General features: G+C 46.9%; 4 protein-coding genes across 9 annotated transcripts in view; all 4 read left to right on the top strand.

Annotated features, from left to right (window-relative positions):
• Nucleotides 1-7,711, top strand: part of LOC122420181 (cationic amino acid transporter 3-like) — a 9,672-nt gene extending 1,961 nt beyond the window's left edge. Inside the window, exons 2-13 of one of the 4 annotated variants that reach the window (XM_043435027.1) lie at nt 472-576; nt 801-1,203; nt 2,698-2,856; nt 4,437-4,614; nt 5,025-5,137; nt 5,290-5,512; nt 5,680-5,819; nt 5,923-6,025; nt 6,214-6,413; nt 6,609-6,775; nt 7,047-7,155; nt 7,323-7,711. In XM_043435027.1, the coding sequence (XP_043290962.1) occupies nt 831-1,203; nt 2,698-2,856; nt 4,437-4,614; nt 5,025-5,137; nt 5,290-5,512; nt 5,680-5,819; nt 5,923-6,025; nt 6,214-6,413; nt 6,609-6,775; nt 7,047-7,155; nt 7,323-7,426 (1,869 nt within the window). In that variant the 5' untranslated portion in view covers nt 472-576; nt 801-830 and the 3' untranslated portion in view covers nt 7,427-7,711. Of the gene's footprint in view, nt 1-471; nt 577-800; nt 1,204-2,697; nt 2,857-4,436; nt 4,615-5,024; nt 5,138-5,289; nt 5,513-5,679; nt 5,820-5,922; nt 6,026-6,213; nt 6,414-6,579; nt 6,776-7,046; nt 7,156-7,322 lie in introns of those variants that run through there. The other 3 variants (XM_043435028.1, XM_043435029.1, XM_043435030.1) reach the window with 3 other exon arrangements.
• LOC122420188 (cationic amino acid transporter 3-like) overlaps nt 1-23,226 on the top strand; it is a 183,137-nt gene that overhangs the window by 10,022 nt on the left and 149,889 nt on the right.
• LOC122420173 (cationic amino acid transporter 3-like) overlaps nt 1-23,226 on the top strand; it is a 73,739-nt gene that overhangs the window by 18,097 nt on the left and 32,416 nt on the right. The window lies entirely within an intron of this gene.
• LOC122420185 (cationic amino acid transporter 3-like) lies at nt 15,918-21,609 on the top strand. Its single transcript, XM_043435034.1, has 11 exons — nt 15,918-16,287; nt 16,867-17,025; nt 18,750-18,927; nt 19,133-19,245; nt 19,415-19,637; nt 19,807-20,012; nt 20,114-20,216; nt 20,413-20,612; nt 20,807-20,973; nt 21,245-21,353; nt 21,521-21,609. The coding sequence occupies exons 1-11, from the start codon at nt 15,918-15,920 to the stop codon at nt 21,607-21,609; spliced, it is 1,917 nt and encodes a 638-aa protein (XP_043290969.1).

Genomic DNA, 23,226 nt, shown 5'->3' with positions numbered 1-23,226 from the left:
CTCTTTCACTTTCATCATAGGCTTTTTAGTTCCTCTTCATTAGGCAGAACCTAGAGTGGTCACAAAGAGTTGGACATGACTGAAGCAACTTAGCACTAGCTCTAGAGTGGTCAGGCTCACAGAGGCAGAGGGTATAATGGTGGTTGCCAACAATGGTGGAGAAGAAAGGAAGAATTTTTTTGTACAGGTACAGTTTCAATTTTACAAGATGAAGAAAGTTCTACAGTTTGGTTGCCCAAAATGTAAAATGTTCTTAACTAAACTACACACTTTAAAAGGTTAAAATAGTTAATTTTCCATTCTGAGTATTACAACATAATTAAAAACAAACAAACAAACAAACAAAAAAAACAGAAAACAAAAACCCCTCAGGTAACAGAAGAATCACGGGCTGATAGCAACACTGCAGATGCTCCCTGCCCGCCCCCACCTCCATCCCCACCCCAACAAAAGTTATCTTTTTTTTCACAGGGACTCATCCTTCAGTTTTTAGAGATGTCTCAGCTCCAGTCCCACATGGCTTAACCTCAGCCTCCCTGACTGCCCCAGTGCCCCAGGCTCTGCTCCAAGGATCCAGTAAGTCTTGGGTCACCCTCTTCTGTGGGAGACTGGGAGCTGAGTTCACGCCCTCCCCAAGAGGCCTCTGCAACCCCAGAGTGCAGGGGGTCAGCCCGGCTCCAGCCTAAGGGAGGAGAGACCCATTTTCCAGATGAAATTCAAAGGAGCTGGGAGCTGTTGTGCCTGTGTCAGAAGAAGTGGGGGGTTCATCATCTTGATGGCTTTGCATCTTGTTTCCTCAGCAGATCGTAGCCTCCTGACCTCCATCTAGGATGCTACTTCAGTATGCTCACCAATTTGGTCAGAAGCTGGTGCGCAGGCGGCCACTGGGGCCCAGAGAGGAGACTGAGCATCACACGGTTGGTTGTCTGAACACCCTAGACCTGGTGGTCATAGGTGTGCGCAGGATGCTGGGAGCTGGCGTGCACATCCTGGTTGGTGCAGTGGCCAAGTACATCGCTGGACCAGCGATCATCCTCTCCTTCTTGGTGGCCACCCTGTCTTCTCTGTTGTCTGGGCTCTGCTATGTAGAGTTTGGGGCCCGGGTACCACGCTCTGGTTCTATGTATCTCTACAGCTACAGCATCATGGGCCAGGTGTATGGTTTCATCATTGGCTGGAATCGCATACTGTCCTTAACTGTTGGTGAGATACTGGGGTACAGGAAGGGGTGGGGCTTCAGATCAAGAAGTGAGGAGAGATGAATGGGATCTTTGCTCATTCACAAGCAGATGTTATCCACCTTGCGGGGCGGTGCTGTCCTCAGTCACTGCAGTCGTGTCCAACTCTTTGCGACCCCATGGACTATAGCTCTCTAGGCTCCGCTATCCTTGGGATTTTGTCAGGCAAGAATACTGGAGTGGGTTGCCATGTCCTGGTTGCCATGCCCTCCTCCTGGATCTTCCCAACCCAGGGATAGAGCCCCACCTTATTGGGGGGAGATGGGTATTAGCGACAGAAAACTCTACAACTTCATTCTACTCAGTTCAATGCCGTTGTTGATGTTCAGTTGCTAAATTGTGTCTGACTCTTTGTCACCCCAGGAACCGCAGCATGCCAGGTTTCCCTTCAATCCTACTTTCCTTAAAAGATGAGACTAAGAACATTGAGGGCTTCCCAGGTGGCTCAGTGGCAAAAAAATCTGACTGCCAGTGCAGGAGACGCGGGTTTGATCCCTGGGTGGGGAAGATCCCCTGGAGGAGGAAGTGGCAACCCACTCCAATATTCTTGCCTGCATAATTCCATGGACAGAGGAGCCTGGTGTGCTGCAGCCCATGGTGTCACAAAGAGTTGGACACGACTTAAGGGCTAAACAACAGCGACAACAAATAACCCTGAAGGAAAGGGAACTGTAGGGAGTGGGTGTGTGTGTGTTAGTTGCTCAGTCATGTCCGACTCTTTCCGATCCCATGGACTGTAGCCCTCTCGGCTCCTCTATCCATGGAATTCTCCAGGCAGGAATACTGGAGTGAGTTGCCATCTCCTTTTCCCAAGGATCTTCCCAAGCAAGGGATCGAACGCGTGTCTCCTGCATGGCAGGCAGTTTCTTTACCATCTGAAGCACCCACTACACAGAGAGTGGGTGAAAGTGAAGTCGCTCAGTCATGTCCGATTCGTAGCGACCCCATGGACTGCAGCCTACCAGGCTTCTCCGTCCATGGGATTTTCCAGGCAAGAGTGCTGGAGCGGGTTGCCATTTCCTTCTCCAGGGGGTCTTCCCGACCCAGGGATCGAACCCGGATCTCCCGCATTGTAGGTAGACGCTTTACTGTCTGAGCCACCAGGGAAGGCAAATTCATCAGCCTCACCTCCTCATCGTAGTGAAGACTATGGTTAGCTGCTAACTTCCTGGGATTTTTCCCGACACTCTGATTTAAAATGTCAATTCTGATCCTACCATCCTGGTCCCACTTCCCTGTGTTTTTTGCTCATGTTCTATAACTTTGATCTCCTAGCATATTAAAGAGTTGACCTATGTTGTGAATCATCTGGGTCTGCCCTCCCCACCTGATGAGAAGAAACTCTTTGAATCCCTAGATATTAGGGGTTTTGTTGTTGTTGTTGTTGTTCACTCCTCTCCCTAATCATAGCGGCTCAATTTCTGTTTGCTCATAAACGTCCCTTCTTCTGCTGCTGTAGGCACTGCCTGTATAGCCCGGGCCTGGAGCTACACCTTCGACAGCCTGATTGGGAACCACATCTCTCAGGCATTAGAGGAAACTTTCTCTCCATATATGCCCTACTACCTGGCCAAGTACCCAGACTTTTTCGCTCTGGGCCTGGTGCTGCTGCTCACGGGTGAGTCAGGGGTCAGAGTTAGGATGGGAAGAGTGAGATGTGGAAGGGGAGGTGGGTTGGGAAAGCCTCAGGGTTCCTGAATGGTGGGGGAATTATGACTGGGAAGGAGGGTTTGGAATAAGAAAGAGAGGAAGGCAAGACAAAGACCATTTTTTTCCTACCCTTGGACTATTGAAAATTTGAGCTGGATCATTCTTTGGGGTAGAGGTAATAGGTGGCTCAGATAGTAAAAAAAAGTCTGCCTGCGATGTGGGAGACCAGGGTTCCATCCCTGGGCCCGGAAGATCCCCTGGAGAAGGGAATGGTTACCCACTCCAGTATTCTTGCCTGGAGAATGCCACGGACAGAGGAGCCTGGTGGGCTACAGTCCATGGGGTCACAAAGAGTCAGACACGACTGAGTGACTAACAGTTTTGTTCTTTGGGGTTGGGGGGCTGTCCTGTGCATTTCAGTTTGTTTGTTTGTTTTAATCATTTTGGGGGAATTCCCTGGTGGTCCAGTGGGTAGACTCTGTGCTTTCACTAATAAAGGTGCAGGTTCAATCCCTGGATGGGGAACTAAGATCCTGCCTGGCAAGCGGCTCACCCCCTCCCCCCTAAAAAAAGATCATTGTTGAATATTGAGTAGCAACGCTGAACTTTATGTACTACACACCAGTGATGCCCAGCCCTCCAAACTGTATCAATCACAATGTTTCCAGACAATGCCGGAAGTTCCCTGTGGGATAAAGTTACCCCAACTGAAAATCAAAGTTGGTTTTTTCTTCCTGGCTGCACTGGGTCTCCTTGTGCGGCCTTCGGGCTCTTCATTGCTCTGCTTGGGCTCAGCAGTTGCGGCATGGAACGTGGGATCTTAGTCCCCTGACCAGGGATCAAACTCATACCCTCTGCAATGCAAGGCAGTTTCTCAACCTCTGCACCACCAGGGAAGTATCAAAGATTTTATAAAATTATTTTTTTATTATTTTTTACTTTATTATTTTATTGGAATATAGCTATTTTACAATGTTGTGTTAGTTTCTGCTGGACATCGTTGTGAATCAGTCATATGTACACATATATCTCCTTCCTTTTGAGCCTCTCTCCCACTTCACAAAGATTGTTTTTAACTGAGAGGAAACTTTTCCAGTTTATTGAGATATAATTGACATACAACATTGTATAAGTTTAAGATGATTTGATAGACATGTATATTGTGAAATGATGGCCACAATAAGAAATTAACCACCTGAAAGTGTACAATTTGGTGGCATTTAATACATTCTCAATGTTGTGTAACCATCACCTCCTTCCAGTTCCAAGCATGTTCTTCACAACAAAAGGAAGCTCCATACCCACTGAGCAGTCACTGTTTGTCTGTCCGCCACCCGTAACCACCAGTCTTAGGCAAAAATGTGTTTGCTTTCTGTCTCTATGGATTTAGTTATTTATCTGGCCTCACCATGAGGCATGCAGAACTTCCCCAACCAGGGATCAAACCTGTGCCCCTGCCATGGAAACTTGGAGTATTAACGCCTGGACCACCAGGGGAGTCCTGGATTTAGTTATTTGGGAAGTTTTATTTTCCATTTTTCCCCACAGGACTACTGGTTCTGGGAGTTCATGTGTTGCCCCAGGTTAACAAAGTGTTCATGGGCATCAACATTTTGGTTCTCGGCTTCATCATCATCTCCGGCATCATCAAGGGAGACCTGCACAACTGGAAGCTCACAGAACAGGACTACACATTGAACACATCTGAATCCAAGGACATTTATAGGTTAGGAGGATGTCCTTGACCTTAGTAACGTATGGTGTGAGAAAGGGTACCCATCTGGGAATCTGGGGTTTGAAGAGATCTCGGTCTTCCCTGGTGGCTCAGATGGTAAAGAATCCACCTGCAATGCAGGAGACCAGGGTTCAGTCCCTGAGTCTTCCTGATCCTCTGGAGAATAGAATGGCTAACCACTCCAGTATTCTTGCCTGGAACATTCCACAGAGAGAGGAGCCTGGTGGGCTACAGTCTATGAGTTTAAAGTCAGACACAACTGAGAAACTAACCTAAAAGGTCCAGATGGAGGTGGTCCTGAGCCCAGGACTTGTCATAGTAAGGGAGGAGTCATATTAAGCCAGTACACATGGCTGAACACACCTCACCCACGGCCTTTCTTGCTTCTTCTCTCACCATAGCTTGGGCCCTCTGGGTTCTGGAGGGTTTGTGCCTTTTGGCCTTGATGGGATTCTCCGAGGAGCAGCTTTATGTTTCTACATGTTTATTGGTTTTGATTCCATTGTCACTACAGGTAACATGGTCACTATGTGTCCCATCCAGGGTGTGGGCATGGATTGGGCTGACATGAGCATAGGGGTTTCTTTTGGAGGTTCAATAGGAAAGCGAATTTTGTACTTTTACTATGGTGTGTTTCCTGACCCAGTATTTCCTCCAATCCTGCAGGGGAAAAAGCCCAAAATCCTCAGCGGTCCATCCCCATCAGCATCGTGGTCTCTGTCTTGATCTGCTTCTTGGCGTATTTTGGTGTCTCGGCGGCACTCACCCTCATGGTGCCCTACTACCAGATTCACCCTGACAGCCCCTTTCTACAGGCTTTTCTCTATGTTGGGTGGGGCCCTGCCAGATATGTCGTGGGTGTTGGCATCCTCTGTGCTCTTTCATCCAGGTGAGTGTCATGGCTTTCTCCTCACTGACTGTCAGATGCTCGGGTATCCCAGCCCTGGGGATTGAGAGACAGGAGGAAGGACACCTTACCCCATGTAGACAAGGGAGCGGATGCCCTGGTCTCTCCTGCTTCTGCACGTTCTCACTCCTCTCTGTTTTCTTTTCCAGCCTCCTGAACACCATGTTCGCCATGTCTTGGTTGATCTACACAATGGCAGAGGATGGGCTTCTTTTCCGATTTCTTGCCCGGATCAACACCCGTACACGCATCCACATCACGGTCATCATGATTTCTGGAAAACTTGCAGGTAGATAAACAAAACCCACTCCCTTTGGATTATCTTCCTTGGCTTGCATATTTCCAGCTGTTTCTCACTCCATCCCCCCACCTTGTTTGTGCCCTCCATCTAGGGGTCTTGGCGTTACTCTTCCATTTCACTGATCTGATGGATCTCATGTCACTTCGGTCCCTGCTTGCTAACTTGGTGGTCGATTTTTCTGTCCTTGTGCTCAGGTGAGACTCTACTCCACCCTGACTGGGGGTCTTTGACTTGTAGTGATTGATGGGGGCTAATCCTCTCTGCCTTCATGCTGCCTTCCAAATGTCCTGCTCTGCTTTTGTGGGAAACAAGATGGATTCGGCTGTGTGATGCTGGGTGAGTAGGGACTGCTGGTCATGTTGTCATCATACCTCTAATTCAGGTATCACTCAGACCAGAATTTAAGCAAGAACCAAAGAACAGAGGAAGAAACTGAGATGGAGCTTGTAGTCAAAGAAAGTTCTTTGGACTCTGTACTTGAAGGCAGAACCTCAAGGATTCTAAAGAGTCTGTGGTTCCCTCCCAGCACCATCCCCACCCGGAAATCTGGCCAGATTGTCTATGGATGTGCCTTCCTGCTTGGTGAGCAGTGGGACTTCTCTTTGGTGATATTCTGAAATTGCCAGGATGGGTAGGCATGTATATTCGTCTGTTGAGGGGTCTAGGAGATACGATGTCTGTTCCTGACGTGGGCAGCCTGGGGAGGGGTGTGACCCGAGGTTCTGATGTGTTTGTCTTCTGGGTCCAGCCTGTTCTCCTCCACCTTGACCCTTGCAGTTCTCCTGCTGACCATCCTGAGCCTGATCCTGGCCCAGTGGCCCAGCCAGGTGTTCTCTGGAGACCCCGTGCTCACAACAGTGGCTGTGCTGCTGCTGCTGCTCATCACTGGGGTCACAGTCATCATCTGGAGGCAGCCCCAGGACCCCACTGCTCTTCACTTCAGAGTAGGTGACCTCACGTGTCCAAAGTGTCCACCTTGAGTGAAGGAGGTCTGCATGATTTAGGTCTAAGCATCCTTTTCTGGACCAGGGAAGAAGGGGAGTTGCTGAACCTGTGGATCCTTCCCTGATCCACACTCAGTGCTTTACATACTCTACCTAAGTAGGCACTGAACGCACAGCCTGAATTGCACTGAACTTGTCCCACCCTCATGGGAGAGGGTCTCCCTTTTAGATGCCTAGGATGTGTCCAGGGATGAACTGACTTTACCCACAGGTCCCTGCTCTGCCTGTCCTCCCACTGGTGAGCATGTTTGTGAACATTTACCTGATGGTGCACATGACCACTTGGACCTGGGTCCTATTTGGCATCTGGATGGGGATTGGTAAGTGACTTTCTGGAGTAAGGAGGCCTCTTGTGTGACTGAACCCCGTCCTCTTCCTACTGCCTCTCCCCTAAACTGTGTCAGATGCCATAATAGGAGGCCCCTTGGGTATTTATAAGTGAGGAGAGTACCTGCTTTTACCTCTCATCGTCTCATTTCCCTACTAGGATTTGCCATATACTTTGGATATGGGATCCGACACAAGTTGGAGGAGAACAGTGAGCAACACAGCAGCCTCCACCTCCCAAATGCTGGACAAAAACATCCCTAGTGATGAATCATCTTAACCACAGGGGAGAGGTGCTGTGTGGAACCCCTTTATGCCCTGGAGGATCTGCTGATTCGAGGGGCACTGTGAGCCTCTATGGACTGTGAAGTCAGAATGCATTTACAGCTGTGTATTTATTGCTAGTGGACAAAATGACTGTAATGCTGAAAATGCTGAAGGAAGGCTTTAAAAGCATCATAAACATCCAGAAAAGAGGATTTTCATGAAAAATGTATAGAAATGTAACCAGAAACCAGAGGAAGAAATAAAATATTAACTTTAATATAAGCAGTGTCTTCTTGTGCCTGTTTCCAGTGAAAACACACAAATTGTCACATGGAAAGGAAACACGGGTAACCATATATTGTGACAAGAGCTGTACTTCCAGGGGTTTCCCTGGCTGTCCAGTGGTTAAGACTTGCCTTCTAATGCAGGGGGTGCCGGTTCAACCCCTGCTCATGGGGCTAAGATCCCACATGCCTCACAACCAAAAAACTAAAACATAAAGCAGAAACAATAAAGGCTTTAAAATGGTCCACACTTTTAAAAAAAAATCTCTAAAGAAAAAGAGTTGAACTTCAGGGACTTCCCTGGAGGTCCAGGATTTAGGACCCAGTCCTTTCACAGCCATGGCCAGGGTTCAATATCCGGTTGGGGAACTAAGATTCTGCAAACTGTGCAGTGTGGCCAAAAAATAAAGAAAAAAAAGGAACATAAATGTGAATTTTAAAAAAGAGTTGTATTTTAAACATGAGAAAGCAGATGGGTTGGAAGCAGAAGGAAAGGAAGAGATCTATCGTGCAAACAGTAACACAAGAAAGATGCATAGCCATATTAGTATCAGATGAAAGAGATTTTAAGAAAAAGAGAATAATAATAGATACATTGAATTATTTTACTGAGAAAGAAAAATGATCATTTTCATCTTCTCTCCCAGCTTTACTGAGATATATATCACACTGTGTAATAAGCACTTTACTTTTCTGTCATGGACTCTTAGAGTTAGATAGTACAGTGGAGGAGGAAAAGTCTTTAATTGAAAAAATAAAAACCTTGCATTGCCAGAGGTAAGGAAGGAGGGTGGAAAGTAATGGTTGGTTGATGAATGGTTACGGTTGTGTGAAAGTCGCTCAAGTCATGTTCAACTCTTTGCAACCCCAAGGGATTCTCCAGGCCAGAATACTGGAGTGGGTAGCTTTCCCTTCTCCAGGGGATCTTCTTATCCCAGGGATCAAACCCAGGTCTCCTGCATTGCAGGTGGATTATTTACCAGCTGAGCCACAAGGCTATGGTTATGGTAGGGTGGAACTAAAAGATAGGAAGTTAAACTAGAGAAGTAAAAATAAAAAGGTGTTACTGAAGAAAATAATGCTTGAAACTGAGATTATGGACGTGGAAGACATTGGTAATCATGAAGAAGAGGACTGTTTGTGGGAATGAGCAACTGCAGTAGAGAGAAGGGGGGATGGAGGTCAAGAAACTGAGCAGGAAAATTGTTAAATGCATTTTTACAAAAATAGAAGAGGATGAACAGAATTAGGAAAATTCTGGAGGTTCACTGTCCTGCAAGGTCTATTGAAATACAGGCTTAGGAAACAATGGAGACTGAAACTGTTGGGTGAAACTCTGATAGAAGAGGCTGACATCACCTGATCGCTGTTCTTCCCTTACCGCTGGGGGACAACAAGGTATCCCGTGTCACACAGTGTGCTGTTATAGGCAACACAGAACACCGCCCGGAACACAGCCCTGATGAAAAGCTGAATGAGGAAGTCATCAAGCCTCTAGATCAACTACAGCTCATCGTGAACATAAGGGATAGATTCACATTTCCAGTGAAAATATAATCAGCCAAAACCAGAATGTTGACAATTCTCCAGGGCAGAAAAATGGTCCAGTATTTATACCAGTTAAATAGTATGATCCACAGCCATAAAAAGAAGTGCATTTGACTCAGTTCTAAAGAGGTGGATGAACTTAGAGCCTTTAATACAGAGTGAAGTAAGTCAGAAAGAAAAGAACAAATATCCTACATTAACTCATATGTATGGAATCTAGAAAGATGGTGGCACTGATGAACCTATCTGTAGGGCAGCAATAGAGCTGCAGACATAGAGAACAGACTTGTGGACACAGTGGGGAAGGAGAGGGTGGGACGCATTGAGACAGGAGCATTGAGTCATTTCCATTACCACGTGTAACACAGATCGCCAATGGGAAGGTGCTCTATAACCCAGGCAGCTCAGACCCAGTGCTCTGTGACAACCTAGAGGGGTGGATGGGGTGGGAGGAGGCTCAAGAGGGAAGGGATGTACGTATACCTATGGCTGATTCATGGCGATGTATGGCGGAAACCAATAAGCCATGGTAACGCAATTATCCTCCAATTAAAAATTTTTGTTAAAAATGTGTGTGAAATGGATTCCAGATAAACTGTCTCCAATGCCCCCTGTTCTTACAGTGGGGAGTGCTCTTTCCTTCTAAGTCTCTGATGCCTATTTTAGCTCCTGGCACATAGTCGTCTCCATGGCAACGTTAAATGCCTGACCTCTGCCCACTACTTCCTTTACTGGCCACACATTTTATTCAGTGGCAACGTCATATTGTGGAAACTTCATTGCTCTTGGAACAGAAATGCTTCCCCGCTTTATCCTCTTAGGTTTTTTGATTGGAGCGTGCAAAAAAGACACAGAAAAGGCAAATTACCAGGAGGAAGGATTATACACAGGAGACAAAAGAAGTATAACTTGCTAAACGATTAAAGTTACAGCCTTCTGTACCTAACTTAGAGGGATGCAGGGAGAAAAGGCTTTTATGGGAAGAACAAATGGGTTTCTTTGGGAAAGACAAATAAAGTAAGAAACCAGAGATGAGACGCTTTGTAATAATGTTTGTCTCTGCAGGTGTGAGTGGCCTTTCCAGCTTCTTCAGGCTAGAAATCTCTGAGAGAGCGAAATTTCTAAAAAATTTAAGTGTCTCTGTTTTTAGTTGGAGGATAATTGCCTTACAACTTTGTGTTGGTTTCTGCCATACATCCACATGAATCAGCCATGGGTAGACCTGTGTCCCGTCTGTCTTGAGTCTCCCTCCCACCTCCTACTCCATCCCACCCCTCTAGGTGTCGCAGAGCATCAGGTTTGAGCTCCCTGCCTCATACGGCAAATTCCCATTGGCCATCTGCTTTACACATGGTGACGTGTATGTCTCCATGCTACTCTCTCAATGCGTCCCACCCTCTCCTTCCCCGACTGTGTCCACAATTATTGTCATAGTTTTACTTGCCATTCTCCTCTTGGGAGCAGCCTTTCCCCAGATAGGGACTTTCTGGCAGTGGTACTCAGCAGAACTTTCTGCTTTGAGTCTGATAAGGGAGACGCTGAGAAGGCTTCTTTGTGCATCCATTGCATCTCCAATGTCTTCTTTTAAAGTAATCCTCCTGACTACTGAGCCTGTGCTCTAGAGCCCCTGTGCCACAGCTGAAGCCTGTGACCCTAGAGTCTGTGCTCCTCAACAAGAGAAGCCTGAACACCGCAGCTAGAGAGCAGCTCCCCCCACCCCCCACCCCATCCTGCAAATGGAGAAGGCTCCCGCAGCACGAAGACCCCGCCCCACCAAGAAGAAATACTGAAGTGGCTCAGACGGTGAAGACTCCGCCTGCAATGCAGGAGACCCCGGTGCAAACACAGAGTTGGGAGGATCCCCTGGAGAAGGAAATGGCTACCCACTCCAGTCTCCTTGCCTGGAGAATCCCATGGACTGAGGAGCCCGTCCATGGGGTCACAAAGAGTTGGACACGACTGAGCACCTAACATTACACTTTTCCTACCAACTTTGGGGTTTCAAGTGTGTCCTCACTAGACCAAGTAAAACTTTCTGGAATAGGTTAAGCCATTTCATCTTGTGTGGCTGTTTGTTTGTTTGTTTGTTTTAATTTACAATATTGTAAACCAACTATACTTTATTTTTTTTTTATTTTTTTTTATTTTTTTTTTGTCATACATTGATATGAATCAGCCAAATCAACTATACTTTAATGTTAAAAAAAAAAAGTTAATGTGTGAGTCAGTCAAGCAATGCATTTATGTCTCCTTTTGCTCTCTGATAGCTCAGCTGGTAAAGAATCTGCCTGCAATGCAGGAGACCCCGGTTTGATTCCTGACTCAGGAAGATCCACTGGGAACGGATAGGCTACCCACTCCAGTATTCTTGGTCTTCTCTGGCGGTTCAACTGGTAAAGAATCCACCTGCAATGCAGGAGACCTGGGTTCGATCCCTGGGTTGGGTAGATCCCCTGGAGAAGGGAAAGGCTACCCACTCCAGTATTTGGCTTGGAGATTCCATGGACTGTTTAGTCCATAGGGTCACAAAGAGTCAGACACTACTAAGTGATGTTCACTTCACTTCACTTCACTCTGCTGTTTTGTGCCCAGTGTTTTAGCATGTGGGTCACTTAACTTGGGTCAGAATCTAGTCAACACTTCACTGGCATCCTCCAAAGCTGCAACATTCCCCCCCACTCTCGCGGTTTCCTTCCAGGAGGAGCAGAGCTCCTGATCTCTTGTATTGCTTTCCTTCTCCATCTCTGTGCTCAGCTCTCCCAGCAAACAGAGCTCCCTGAATAAGCAGACCAAGTCACATCCCGTTTACCCTCTTCCACTCTTTTGTGCAAGGCTGGGTGCAGGCATGATGCTGGTTCCATGTTTGTGTTGCTTGAATTAACATCAGAGGCTTTAAATGCCCCTTCTCCTGGTTGGGGTCCAGCTGGGCTTGTGTGTCCCCCCACACTGGGGTGTCTCAGGTCATGTGCAGACAGTGGGGAGTCCAGCAAGAGGACTGGGAGCGAGTAAGGTTGTAAGTAGGGTCGTAAGTAGGGTCCCAAGTCTTACAGCTCATACATCTCATGGTTCCTTATGATCAAATGAGTTCAAGTGTCCATGGAAAGAATCAATAAACAATCTAACAGGAATAAAAGAGTTTTATTTGAGCCAAGCTGAGCACTATAGCCCAGGAGGCAGCCTCTTAAATAACTCTGAAGAACTGCTCTGGTATTCTTATTTTGGCCCTGCTGCATGGCATGTGGGAGGAGGGGAGTGTGCAGGGTCCTTAGTTCAAACCAGGGATCGAACCCATGCCCACTGCAGAGGACGCACAGAGGCCTGCCGGGGAATTCTCAGAACTGTCCCACTGAAGCATGGCTTCCAGCACAGTCTTACGCCTCATCCAAACAGAGAACATACATCACACACGACAGGCTGTATTCCTCAAGTGTCAAAAAGACCGACTTAGTACATAAACAGCGAGACAGCAGGACCATGGTGTCTGGGAAGGGAAGCTTATCTTGGAGGGAGTGTTAATATGGATGCCATTAGAAGGGAGTTACTCATTCTTATCTTCAAACCAGATGCTCTTTACCTCAGTGGTTAAAGTAGATGAGCTGTGAGGGTTAGACAGGCTGTCTTAGTTCACACACAGTTCAAGATGAACCATGTATAAGCTAAAAGACTTCCCCATTCCTCAATATGTGAACATTTTCTCCATCACAGGCAGATAAAAATCTTAGAACCTTATGATCTAGTAATTCTACCTGTGAGGATATGCCAAAAAGAACTGAAAGTACACCCATGGTCATAGCAGCATTTTTCACAATAATTAAAACATGAAAGCCACCCAAGTGCCCACTGACCAAAGAATGGATGAGCCAATGTGATATGTACGAATAATAGAGTATTATTCAGCACTAGAAGGGAAGGGAATTCTAACACATGATGGATGCACCTTGTAGATACCATACTCAGTAAAATAAGTGTGACTACACTTGAGAACTATTGTGTGATTCCATTTAAGTGAAGTCCCTAGAGTCATCAGATTCATAGAGATAGAAAGTAGAATGGTGATTGCCAGGAACTGGAAAAGGAAAAAGAAGGAACTGTTGTTTAATGGGAACAGAGATTCAGTGTTGCCAGGTGAAAAATGCTCTGGAATTTGGTTGCACAAAATATGAATATGCCTAACACGACTGAGGGGCTTTCCAAGTGGCACTAGCGGTAAAGAACCCGGGTGCCCATGCAGGAGAGGTACGAGACCTGGATTCAATCCCTGGGTTGGGAAGATCTCCCGGGGGAGGAAATGGCAACCCACCCCAGTATTCTCACCTAGAGAGTCCCACGGGCAGAGGAGCGTGGCAGGGTTGCAAAGAGTCGGACACGACTCATGCGACTTAGCACACACACATACACACCATGACTGAACTGGACACTTAACATGAATTAACCAGTAAATTTTGTTATGTGTACTTTAATACAACAAAGAAAACATCTCAGGGCCTTCCCTGCTGGTAGAGAATCTGCTTATCAATGCAGGGGACTCAGGCTCGATCCCTGATCCAGGAAGATTCAACATGCCGTAGAGCAATTAAACCTGTGCCCACAGTTCCTGAGCCCGTTCTCTAGAGCCAGGAGCCACGGCTACTGAGGCCACATGCCGCAGCTGGTGAAGCCCGCCCCAGAGCCTCTGCTGCACAACAAGAGAAGTCACAGCCGTGAGACGGTCCTGCACCGCCTCAGAGAGCAGTCCCCACTCGAGCAACTAGAGAAAGCCTGCGCGCAGCCACAAAGACCAAGCACAACCATCAGTAGTCTAACTAATTAATAAAAACTCATCTTAACTACTTAAAAAAAAAAACAAAACCCTCTCAGAATCTCCCCCAAGGGTAACCACAGAAGAGTCAGGGCTGATAGCAACACAGCAGATGCTCTCCACCCACCCAGCCCCATCTCCACCCCAACAACCCAAGGGTGAGGACTGTCTTCTGTGCTCAGGACTCCCCACTTCAGTCCTTGGAGATGTCTCAGCTCCAGCCCCGCACAGCTTAATCTCAGCCTCCCTGACTGACCCAGTGCTCCAGGCCCCGCTCCAAGGATCAGTAAGTCTCTGGTCACCCTCTTCTGTAGGAAACTGGGCGTTGAGTTCATATCCTCCCAAAGAGACCTCTGCAACCCCAGAGTGAAGGGGGTCAGCCCGGCTCCAGCCTGAGGATGGAGAGACCCATTTTACAGATGAAAATAGAAGCTGGGGGCTCTTGTGTTTTGTGTGAGAATCAGTGGTGGTGGGGCGGGGTGTGGGGGTAGGGGAGAGGTTGGATCAGTGCCTGGAGGTTCTTGTGTGTGTCTAAGTCACTTCAGTCATGTCTGACTCTTTGCGACCCTATGGACTGTCGCCTGCCAGGCTCCTTTGTGGAGATTCTCCAGGCAAGAATACTGGAGTGTGTTACCATTACCTCCTCCAGGGGATCTTCCCAACCCAGGGATTGAGCCAGCGTCTCCAACGTCTCCTGCATTGGCAGGCAGGCTCTTTATCACTCGCTTTTTTTTTTGGACTGGTACTCAAGCAATAGTGAAGATTGTCCTTATGCAGGGCTTATGACATTTGGGCCACCCACTTCAGTCTCTTGTACACCATCTGCCTTTTGAATCTATGGGTTCCTTACCTGCTGATAGGAGGGAACTGTAAAGGACTTGCATGTCAGCAGATGTTGGTCTCTGGAGGGGATGATGGTAGCTTGTTGTTGTTCAGTCACTCAGTCATGTCCAGTTCTTCATGACCCCATGGACTCTAGCACATGAGGCTTCCCTGTCGTTCACCATCTCCCAAGTTTGCTCAAGTTAATGCTATGTTGATTTGTATTAAATGACCTTAGGTTTTTACATTCAGCAACTCTTTGAAGCTGGTCTCTATTATTTATCATTGGCAACAACAACAGTAATGTTAAGTATATCTGCTTTGATGTCCAGCCAATGTGAAGAGCTCTTTTGTATCATGTAAAATGGAAACTGTGCCCCATTTAACAATACCTCCCCATTTTCCCCTTAACCCCAGCCCCCTGATAAACCACCATTCTACTTTCTGTCTCTATGGCTTTGACTCCTCTCGATATTTCATAGAGGTGGAATCATACAATATTTGTATAGTGGCGAGTGTCTTAAGGGTGGCTCAGATGGTAAAGAATCTGCCCGCAATGCAGGAGATCTGGGTTCAATCTCTGGGTTGAGACGATCCCCTGGAGGAGGGCATGGCAACCCACTCCAGTATTCTTGCCTGGAAATCCCCATGGACAGAAGAGTCAGAGGTGTTGCAAAGACATAACTAACATACACAGACAAGGGAGTGACAGGAAGCTTTCTCCAAACTTTCTGGGTCTTAATTACCTCTAGCTCATAAAGAATCCATGAGCCAAAGTGGCACATCTGGGAAGACATATTCTCATCCCCCTCACTTCTCTTCAAGCAAATCTTCGAATAAGCTTGAAACATTAAAAATCTTCTTTATGTTTGAAGAAACCAAAGCTCACACAGAGAGAACTTGCCCCATGTGTCCTTTTACCACCTGCTCCCGTCACTCCATTCCTCCGTGGAATTGAGCTTCCAGGGTCAAGGGCAGATGGACATCCTTGATGACTTTGTGCCTTGCTTTCTCAGCAGATGTAACTATGTCTACGATGCTGGGTCAGTATCTACGCCAGTTTGGTCAGAAGCTGGTCCGCAGGAAGCCACAGTTCAGGGAGAAACCTGAGAGTCCCGAGACCCATCCTCCGAACACCCTGGACCTGGTGGTGATGGGTTTGGACAACATGTTGGGAGCTGGCATATACATCCTGACTGGAGGAGTGGCCAAATACATAGCTGGACCAGCAATCATCCTTTTCTTACTGGTGGCCGGCCTGACTACTGTGTTGTCTGGGCTCTGCTATGTCGAGTTGGCAGCTGGAGTAGAGAGACCCGGTTCTGTGTATTTCATCAGCTGTGTCACGATGGGACAACTGTACGCCTTCATTACTGGATGGAACCTCTTACTGTATTTAATTATTGGTGAGATGATGGAGAGGGGGGAGAAGTGGGCCTTAAGATGGAGAAAGTAGGAGAGATAACTGGGGGCTTCACTCGCTGATCAGAACTTTGTTATCCACCTTCGGGGCAGAGTTGGGAGAGGGGTAATGGTGGCAGGGAAACTGCACAACCTCATTGCATGCAGGTCTATCCTGCTTTCCTTAAATGATGGATGGAGAAACCAGAGGAAAGGAGCTGTAAGGAGTGGCTGAGAGGGAGGCAAGTCCCTAGGCTCATCCCATGACCACAGTGAAGTGTTTGCTCAGTTGTTGTCTTCCTGGGTTTTCCCTTACAGCTCAACTTAAAAATTCAACTCTGATCTAGTCCCTCCTAGTCTCCTTTACCTGTGTTTCTTTGTTTTCCATCACTTCTATCTTCTAGCATGTTAAATAGTTGACCTTTTTGTGAATCAACTGGGTCTCCCCTGTCCACCCCATGAGAAGAAACTCTTCAAGATCAGGTGTTTTTTTTGCTCACCTCCTGCCCCAAATATCTCACATGGTGCATAATAAGGGTTCAGTTTCTGTCTGCTTGTAAACATTTCTTCTTCTGTTGCTGCAGCCACTGCCTGTATAGCCCGGGCCTGGAGCTCCACCTTTGACAGCTTGATTGGGAACCACATCTCTGAGGCATTAGGGGGAACTTTCTCTCTGCAAATGCCCTACTTCCTGGCCTCATTTCCAGACTTTCTTGCCCTGGGCCTGGTGCTGCTGCTCACAGGTGAGAAGAGACCAGAGACAGAAAGGGAAGAGAGGGGTATGGAGGTGGAGCTGGCACGGGGAAGGCTTGGGATGGCAGAAAGGTGGGGAATTAGGACTGGGAAAAAAGAGTTTGGAATAAGAAAGAGAGGAAGGCAGAGAGTAATTTTTCCTACCCTTGGACTACTGGTAATTTAGGTTGGATCATTCTTTGGTGTGGGGTGCTGTCTTGTGCATTTCCTGTTTTTTTAAAAAAAAAAATGTTGTTGGGGGAATTCCCCAGTGGTTCAGTGGTTAGGAGACTGTGCTTTCACTGCTGAAGTTTTCTGCTCAATCCCTTGTCAGGGAACTAAGATCCCACATGCCAAGAGGGATACCCCCCCCCAAAAAAAAATCATTATTGGATGTTGAGTTGCATCTATGATCTTTATGTACTACATACCAGTGACACCCAACCCCCAAACTGTGACAACTGGGATGTCAACAGACAGGGCCAATGTCCCGTGGAGCACAAAATCGCCCCAGCTGGGAATCATTTACCTAGACCAACAAGTTTCTTCCTCTGTACTGAGATCAAAGCTGTGTGTGTGTGTTTTAGCTGAGAGGAAATTCATGTAAATTTAACCATTTTATTGTTTTTCCCAGCTTTATTGAAATATAATTCACTTCATGGCAAATAGATGGGTAAAGAATGGAAACAGTGAGAGACTTTATTTTCTTGGGTTTTCAAATCACTGTGGATGGGGACTGCAGCCATGAAATTAAAAGACACATGCTCCTTGGAAGGAAAACTGTGACAAACCTAGACAGTATATTAAAAAGCAGAGGTATCACTGCTGACAAAGGTCCATCTAGTCAAAGCTATGGTTTTTCCAGTAGTCATGTACAGATGTGAGAGCTGGACCATAAAGAAGGCCGAGTACCAAAGAATTGAGGCTTTTGATTGTAGTGCTGGAGAAGACTCTTGAGAATCTCTTGGGCTGCAAGGAGATCCAATCAGTCCATCCTAAAGGGAATCAGTCCTGAATATTCATTGGAAGAACTGATGCTGAAACAGAAGCTCCAATACTTTGGCCACCTGATGAGAAGAATTGACTCACTAGAAAAGACCCTGATGTTGAGAAAGACTGAGGGCAGGATTAGAAGGGGACGGCAGAGGATGAGATAGTTGGATGGCATCATTGACTCAGTGGAGATGAGTTTGAGCAAACTGTGGGAGATAGTGAAGGACAGGGGAGCCTTGCGTGCTGCAGTCCACGGGGTCACATAGAGTCAGACATGACTGCGTGACTGACCCACAACAACAACTGACACACAGCACTGTAAAAGATTAAGATGAGTTGATAGACATGGATATTGTGAGATGATGGTCACAGTAAGAAAATATCCATCTGCAAGTGTCCAATTCAGCGGCACTTAGTACATCCCCACTGCGGTGTAACCACCACCCCATCTAGTATCAAACATTTTCATCACAATGAAAGGAAACCCTGTACCCTCTGAGCAGTCACTGTCCATCTGTCCACAACCACCAACCGCCAGCCCTGGGCACCCACTAGTCTGCTTTCTGTCCCTCTGGATTTAGTTATTTATTTCTCTAGCCTCACTGCAATGCATGGGGAATTTCCCAGACTAGGGATTGAGCCTATGCTCCCTGTAGTGGAAGCTCAGGGTCTTAACCAATGGACTGCGAGGGGAGTCCTAGATTTAGTTATTTTGTTGTCTCATTTTCCATTTTTCCCACAGGACTACTGGCTCTGAGAGTTTATGAGTCAACCCTGATTTACAAAGTGTTCACAGGCTTGAACATTTTGGTTCTCAGCTTCATCATCATCTCTGGCTTCATTAAGGGAGACCTGCACAACTGGAAGCTCACAAAACAGGACTATACGTTGGCTGCAGCTGGAGCTGGTGATGCCTCTAGGTTAGGAGGGCACACTTGGTCGTAGTAATGCATGTGTGTGCGGTGTGCAGAGTTGGGAATATGCTGGGGACTAATGACACCTGGGCTGATGGTCCAAGCGTGGGGGTCCCTGGAGCCCTGGACTTGTGGTACTAAGGGAGGAGCCCAGTAGAGATGGGTGAACACACCTCACCCACATTCCTCCTCTTTTCTCCTCTCACCATAGCTTAGGCCTTCTGGGTTCTGGAGGGTTTGTGCCTTTTGACTTTGATGGAATTCTCCAGGGAGCAGCTACATGTTTCTATGCATTTGTGGGTTTTGCTGGCATTGTGAGTGCAGGTAACATGGGCCTCGTGTGTCCCATCAGGGGTTTGGGAACAGAATGGACTGCCCTTGGGCACAGGGGTGGGTAGAAGTTTAGGTTGCTTTTGAAGCTTGAAGAGTAAAGTGGGTTTGGTGATTTCACCCCAGTGTGTTTACTGACCCAATACCTCCTCCCATCCTGAAGGGGAAAAAGCCAGCAACCCTCAGTGGCCCATGCCCTTTGCTATCGTGATCTCCTTCTTCATCTGCTTTTTGGTGTGTTTTGGTGTCTCGGCGGCCCTCACCCTCATGGTGCCCTACTACCTGATTCAGCTCGAGAGCCCCTTGGCGCAGGCCTTCGTCTATGTTGGGTGGGAGCCTGCCAAATATGTCGTGGCTGTTGGCACCCTCTGCATTCTTTCCTACAGGTCAGTGTCATGGTTTTCTCCTCCTCTACTCTCAGATGCTCGGGTATCCCCAGCCCTCGGGACTGAGAGACGAGAGAGAAAGACATCTTGCCCCAGGTAGACCAGGGAGCAAAAGCCCTGGTCTCTCCTGCTTCTGCATCTTCTCACACATTCCCATTTTCTCTTCCAGCCTTCTGACTATCATGTTTATCATGGCTCAGTTGACCTATGCAATGGCAGAGGACGGGCTCCTTTTCCGGGGACTTGCCTGGATCCCTGCCCTCACCGATGCCCCCATCATCATTATCCACACCACAGATGCCCACATCATTGTCCGCACCGTTGCCCCCACAGGAACCCCCATCATGGCTGTCTTGGTTCCTGGAGCTCTTGCAGGTGAACAAACAAAACTCACCCTTTTAAAATTATACTTCTTAACGTGCATTTTTCTAGTGGTTTCTCACTTTCCCCCCACCGTCTTTGCTCCCTCATCCCAGCGGTCATGGCATTACTCTTCGACTTCACTGACCTGGTGGACCTCATGTCATTTCGATCCCTGCTTGCTTACTCCCTGGTGACATTTTCTGTCCTTGTCCTCAGGTGAGACCCCACGATACCTCAATTTGGGGGACAGTCTTTAACTTGTAAGGGTTGATGGGGAGGTAATCATCCTCTACCTTCATGCTGCCTCGTCAATGTCCTGCTACCATTGATTGGGGAAAGAGGCATTAGACAGACTGATGTTGGATCAGCAGTAGGGGCTGTTACTAATATTGCCTTAATATTTCTAACTCAGGTATCAACCAGCCCAGAATGGAAGCAAGAAGGAGAAAACAGAGGAGGAAACTGAGATGGAGCCTGAAGTTGAAGGAGGTCCTTTGGAATCTGAACCTGAAGCAGGAACCTCAAACATTCTAAAGAGTCTGTGGTTCCCTCCCAGCACCATCCCTACTTGGAAATCTGGCCAGATTGTCTATGGATGTGCCTCCCTGCTTGGTGAGCAGTGGGACTTCTCTTTGGTCATATCCTGAAATTGACAGGATGGTACTGGGGGGTGTATTTTATCAGTTGAGGAGTCTTGGAAATATGATGGCCCTTTCTGATGTGGGCAGCCTGGGGAGGGATGTGACCCATGGTCCTGACATTTTTGTCTTCTGAGTCCAGCCTGTTCTCCTCCTTGACCCCTGCAGTTCTCCTGCTGATAATCCTGAGCCTGATCCTGTACTGGTGGTCCAGCCAGGTGTTCTCTAGAGACCCCGTGCTCACAACAGTGGCTGTGCTGCTGCTGCTGCTCATTACTGGGGTCACTGTCATCATCTGGAGGCAGCCCCAGGATCCTTCTCCTCTTCCATTCAGGGTAGGTGACCTTATGTGCCCAAAGTGTCCACCCTGAGTGAAGGAGGTCTGCATGCTTTAGGTCTAAACACCCTTTGCTGGACCAGGGAAGAAGGGGATTTGCTGAAACTAATGGACCCTTCCCTGATCCACACTGAGTGCTTTACAAACTCAGTCTCACTAAGCACTGAGCACACAATCTGAGAAGAACTGGAGGTTTCCTGCCCACATGGGGTAGATCTCCCTTTCAGACATCTGGGGTGTGTTCAGGAAGGAACTGACTTTGCTCACAGGTCCCTGCTTTGCCTGCCCTCTTCCTGGTGAGCACCTTTGTGAATGCTTACTTGATGATACAGATGACCACTGAGACCTGGGTCCAATTTGGCATCTGGATGGCAATTGGTGAGTGGTTTTCTGGGTTACAGAGGCTTCTTGAGTGATGTAGCCCAATATTCTTCCTACTATCCCTCTCCTAAACTGTGTCAGACACCATAAGAATAGGCCTATTGGGCATTTGTAAGTGAGCAGAGCACCTACTTTCCCTTCTCACTGTCTCATCTCCCTACTAGGATTTGCCATATACTTTGGATATGGGATCCGACACAGCCTGGGGGAGAGCAATGATCAACAGCCAGCAGCCTCCACTTCCCAGACTTAACAGAAACATCCCTAGTGATGAATTGTCTCAACCACAGGACATGGATGTTGTGTGGAATCCCTCCATGCACTGGAGGATCTGCTGGTTCGAGGGGCACTGTGAGCCTCTATGGACTGTGAAGGCAGAATGCATTTACAGCCGTGTATTTATTGCTAGTGGACAAAGAGACTTTAATGCTGTAAATGCTGACTGAAACATTTAAAAGCATAATACACATCCAGAAAAGTGAATTTTCATGAAAAATGTACAAAAATGTAACCAGAAACCAGAGGAAGAAATAAAATATTAACTTGAACATAAGCACTGCCTCCTTGTGCCTGTTTCCAGTGAAAACACATAAATTGTCACATGGGAAGGAAACACAGATAACCATATATTGTGACAAGAAAGTGAAAGTCGCTCATTGTTTCCAACTCTTTGTGACCCCAAGGACAATACAGTCCATGAATTCTCCAAGCCAGCATCCTGGAGTGGACAGCCTTTCCCTTCTCCAGTGGATCTTTCCAACCCAGGGATCGAACCCAGGTCTCCCACATTGCAGGCGGATTCTTTACCAGTTGAACCACCAGGGAAGCCCAATATACTAGAGTGGGTAGACTATCCCTTCTCCAGCGGATCTTCCTGAGCCAGGTATCGAATCAGGGTCTCCTGCATTGCAGGAGGATTACTTACCAACTGAGCTACCAGGGAAGCCCATATTATGACAAGAGTTGCACTTTAGGGGGCTTCCTGGAAGTCCAGTGGTTAAGACCTGGCCTTCCTATGCAGGGGGTGCCTGTTTGATACCTGGTTGTAGAACTAAGATCCCACATGCCTCATGGCCAAAAAACCAGGTCATAAAATGGAAGCAATAAACACTTTTAAAATGGCCCAAATAAAAAAAAAAATTAAAAATGAAAGAAAAAGAGCTACACTTAAGGTATTCCCTGGAGGTCCAGGAGTTAGGACTCCATGCTTTCACTGCCATGGCCAGGGTTCAGTCCCCAGTTGGGGAACTAAGATTCTAAAAACTGTACAATGTGGCCAAAAAATAAGAAAAATAGATTAAAAATGAATTTAAAAGAATTTCACTTAAAAAAAATGAAAATCTAATCAGCTTTATTGACCAACTCATGACTTTAAACATGTTCTCATACTCCTTTTTTTTCTAACAGAGCTTATAAAGTGTCCATATTATTTTTTCTTTAAATGTTTGATAGAATTTAAGCAGAGAAGTCATCTGAGCCTGAGCTTTGCTTTGTGGGAGGATTTATAATTACCAATTCACGTTCCTGTTATATGGCAACTCAGATCTTTCTTCAGAAAAAAGAGCTGCAATTTAAACATGAGAAAAGAGATAGGCTGGAAGTGGAAGAAAAGGAACAGATACATTATGCAAACAATAACAAAGAAAGCTATCATAGCAATATTAATATCAGACAAAATAGATTTTAGGAAAATGAGCATAATAACAGATAAAGTGGGTTATTTTACAGTGAGAAAGAGAGTCGGTCATTTTCATCTTCTCCTCCAGCTTCGCTGAGTTGTAGAATCACACTGTGTAGTAAGCACTTTACTTTTCTGTCACAGACCCTTAGAGTTACACAGTAGAGTTGATGAGGAAAAGTTCTTAAATGA

Source organism: Cervus canadensis, chromosome 18 (assembly GCF_019320065.1).
Source record: "Cervus canadensis isolate Bull #8, Minnesota chromosome 18, ASM1932006v1, whole genome shotgun sequence".
In the NCBI taxonomy this organism is placed as follows: domain Eukaryota; kingdom Metazoa; phylum Chordata; class Mammalia; order Artiodactyla; family Cervidae; genus Cervus; species Cervus canadensis.
This window is presented reverse-complemented; position numbering and strand designations above follow the sequence as displayed.

Excerpts from the sequence above, each read along its gene's own strand:
- LOC122420185 (XM_043435034.1), top strand. The coding sequence starts at position 15,918 with ATGCTGGGTCAGTATCTACGCCAGTTTGGTCAGAAGCTGGTCCGCAGG. Across the intron at positions 19,246-19,414 it reads TGCTGGCATTGTGAGTGCAG|GGGAAAAAGCCAGCAACCCT; the intron begins GTAACATGGGCC and ends CCCATCCTGAAG. Across the intron at positions 21,354-21,520 it reads TGGCATCTGGATGGCAATTG|GATTTGCCATATACTTTGGA; the intron begins GTGAGTGGTTTT and ends TCTCCCTACTAG.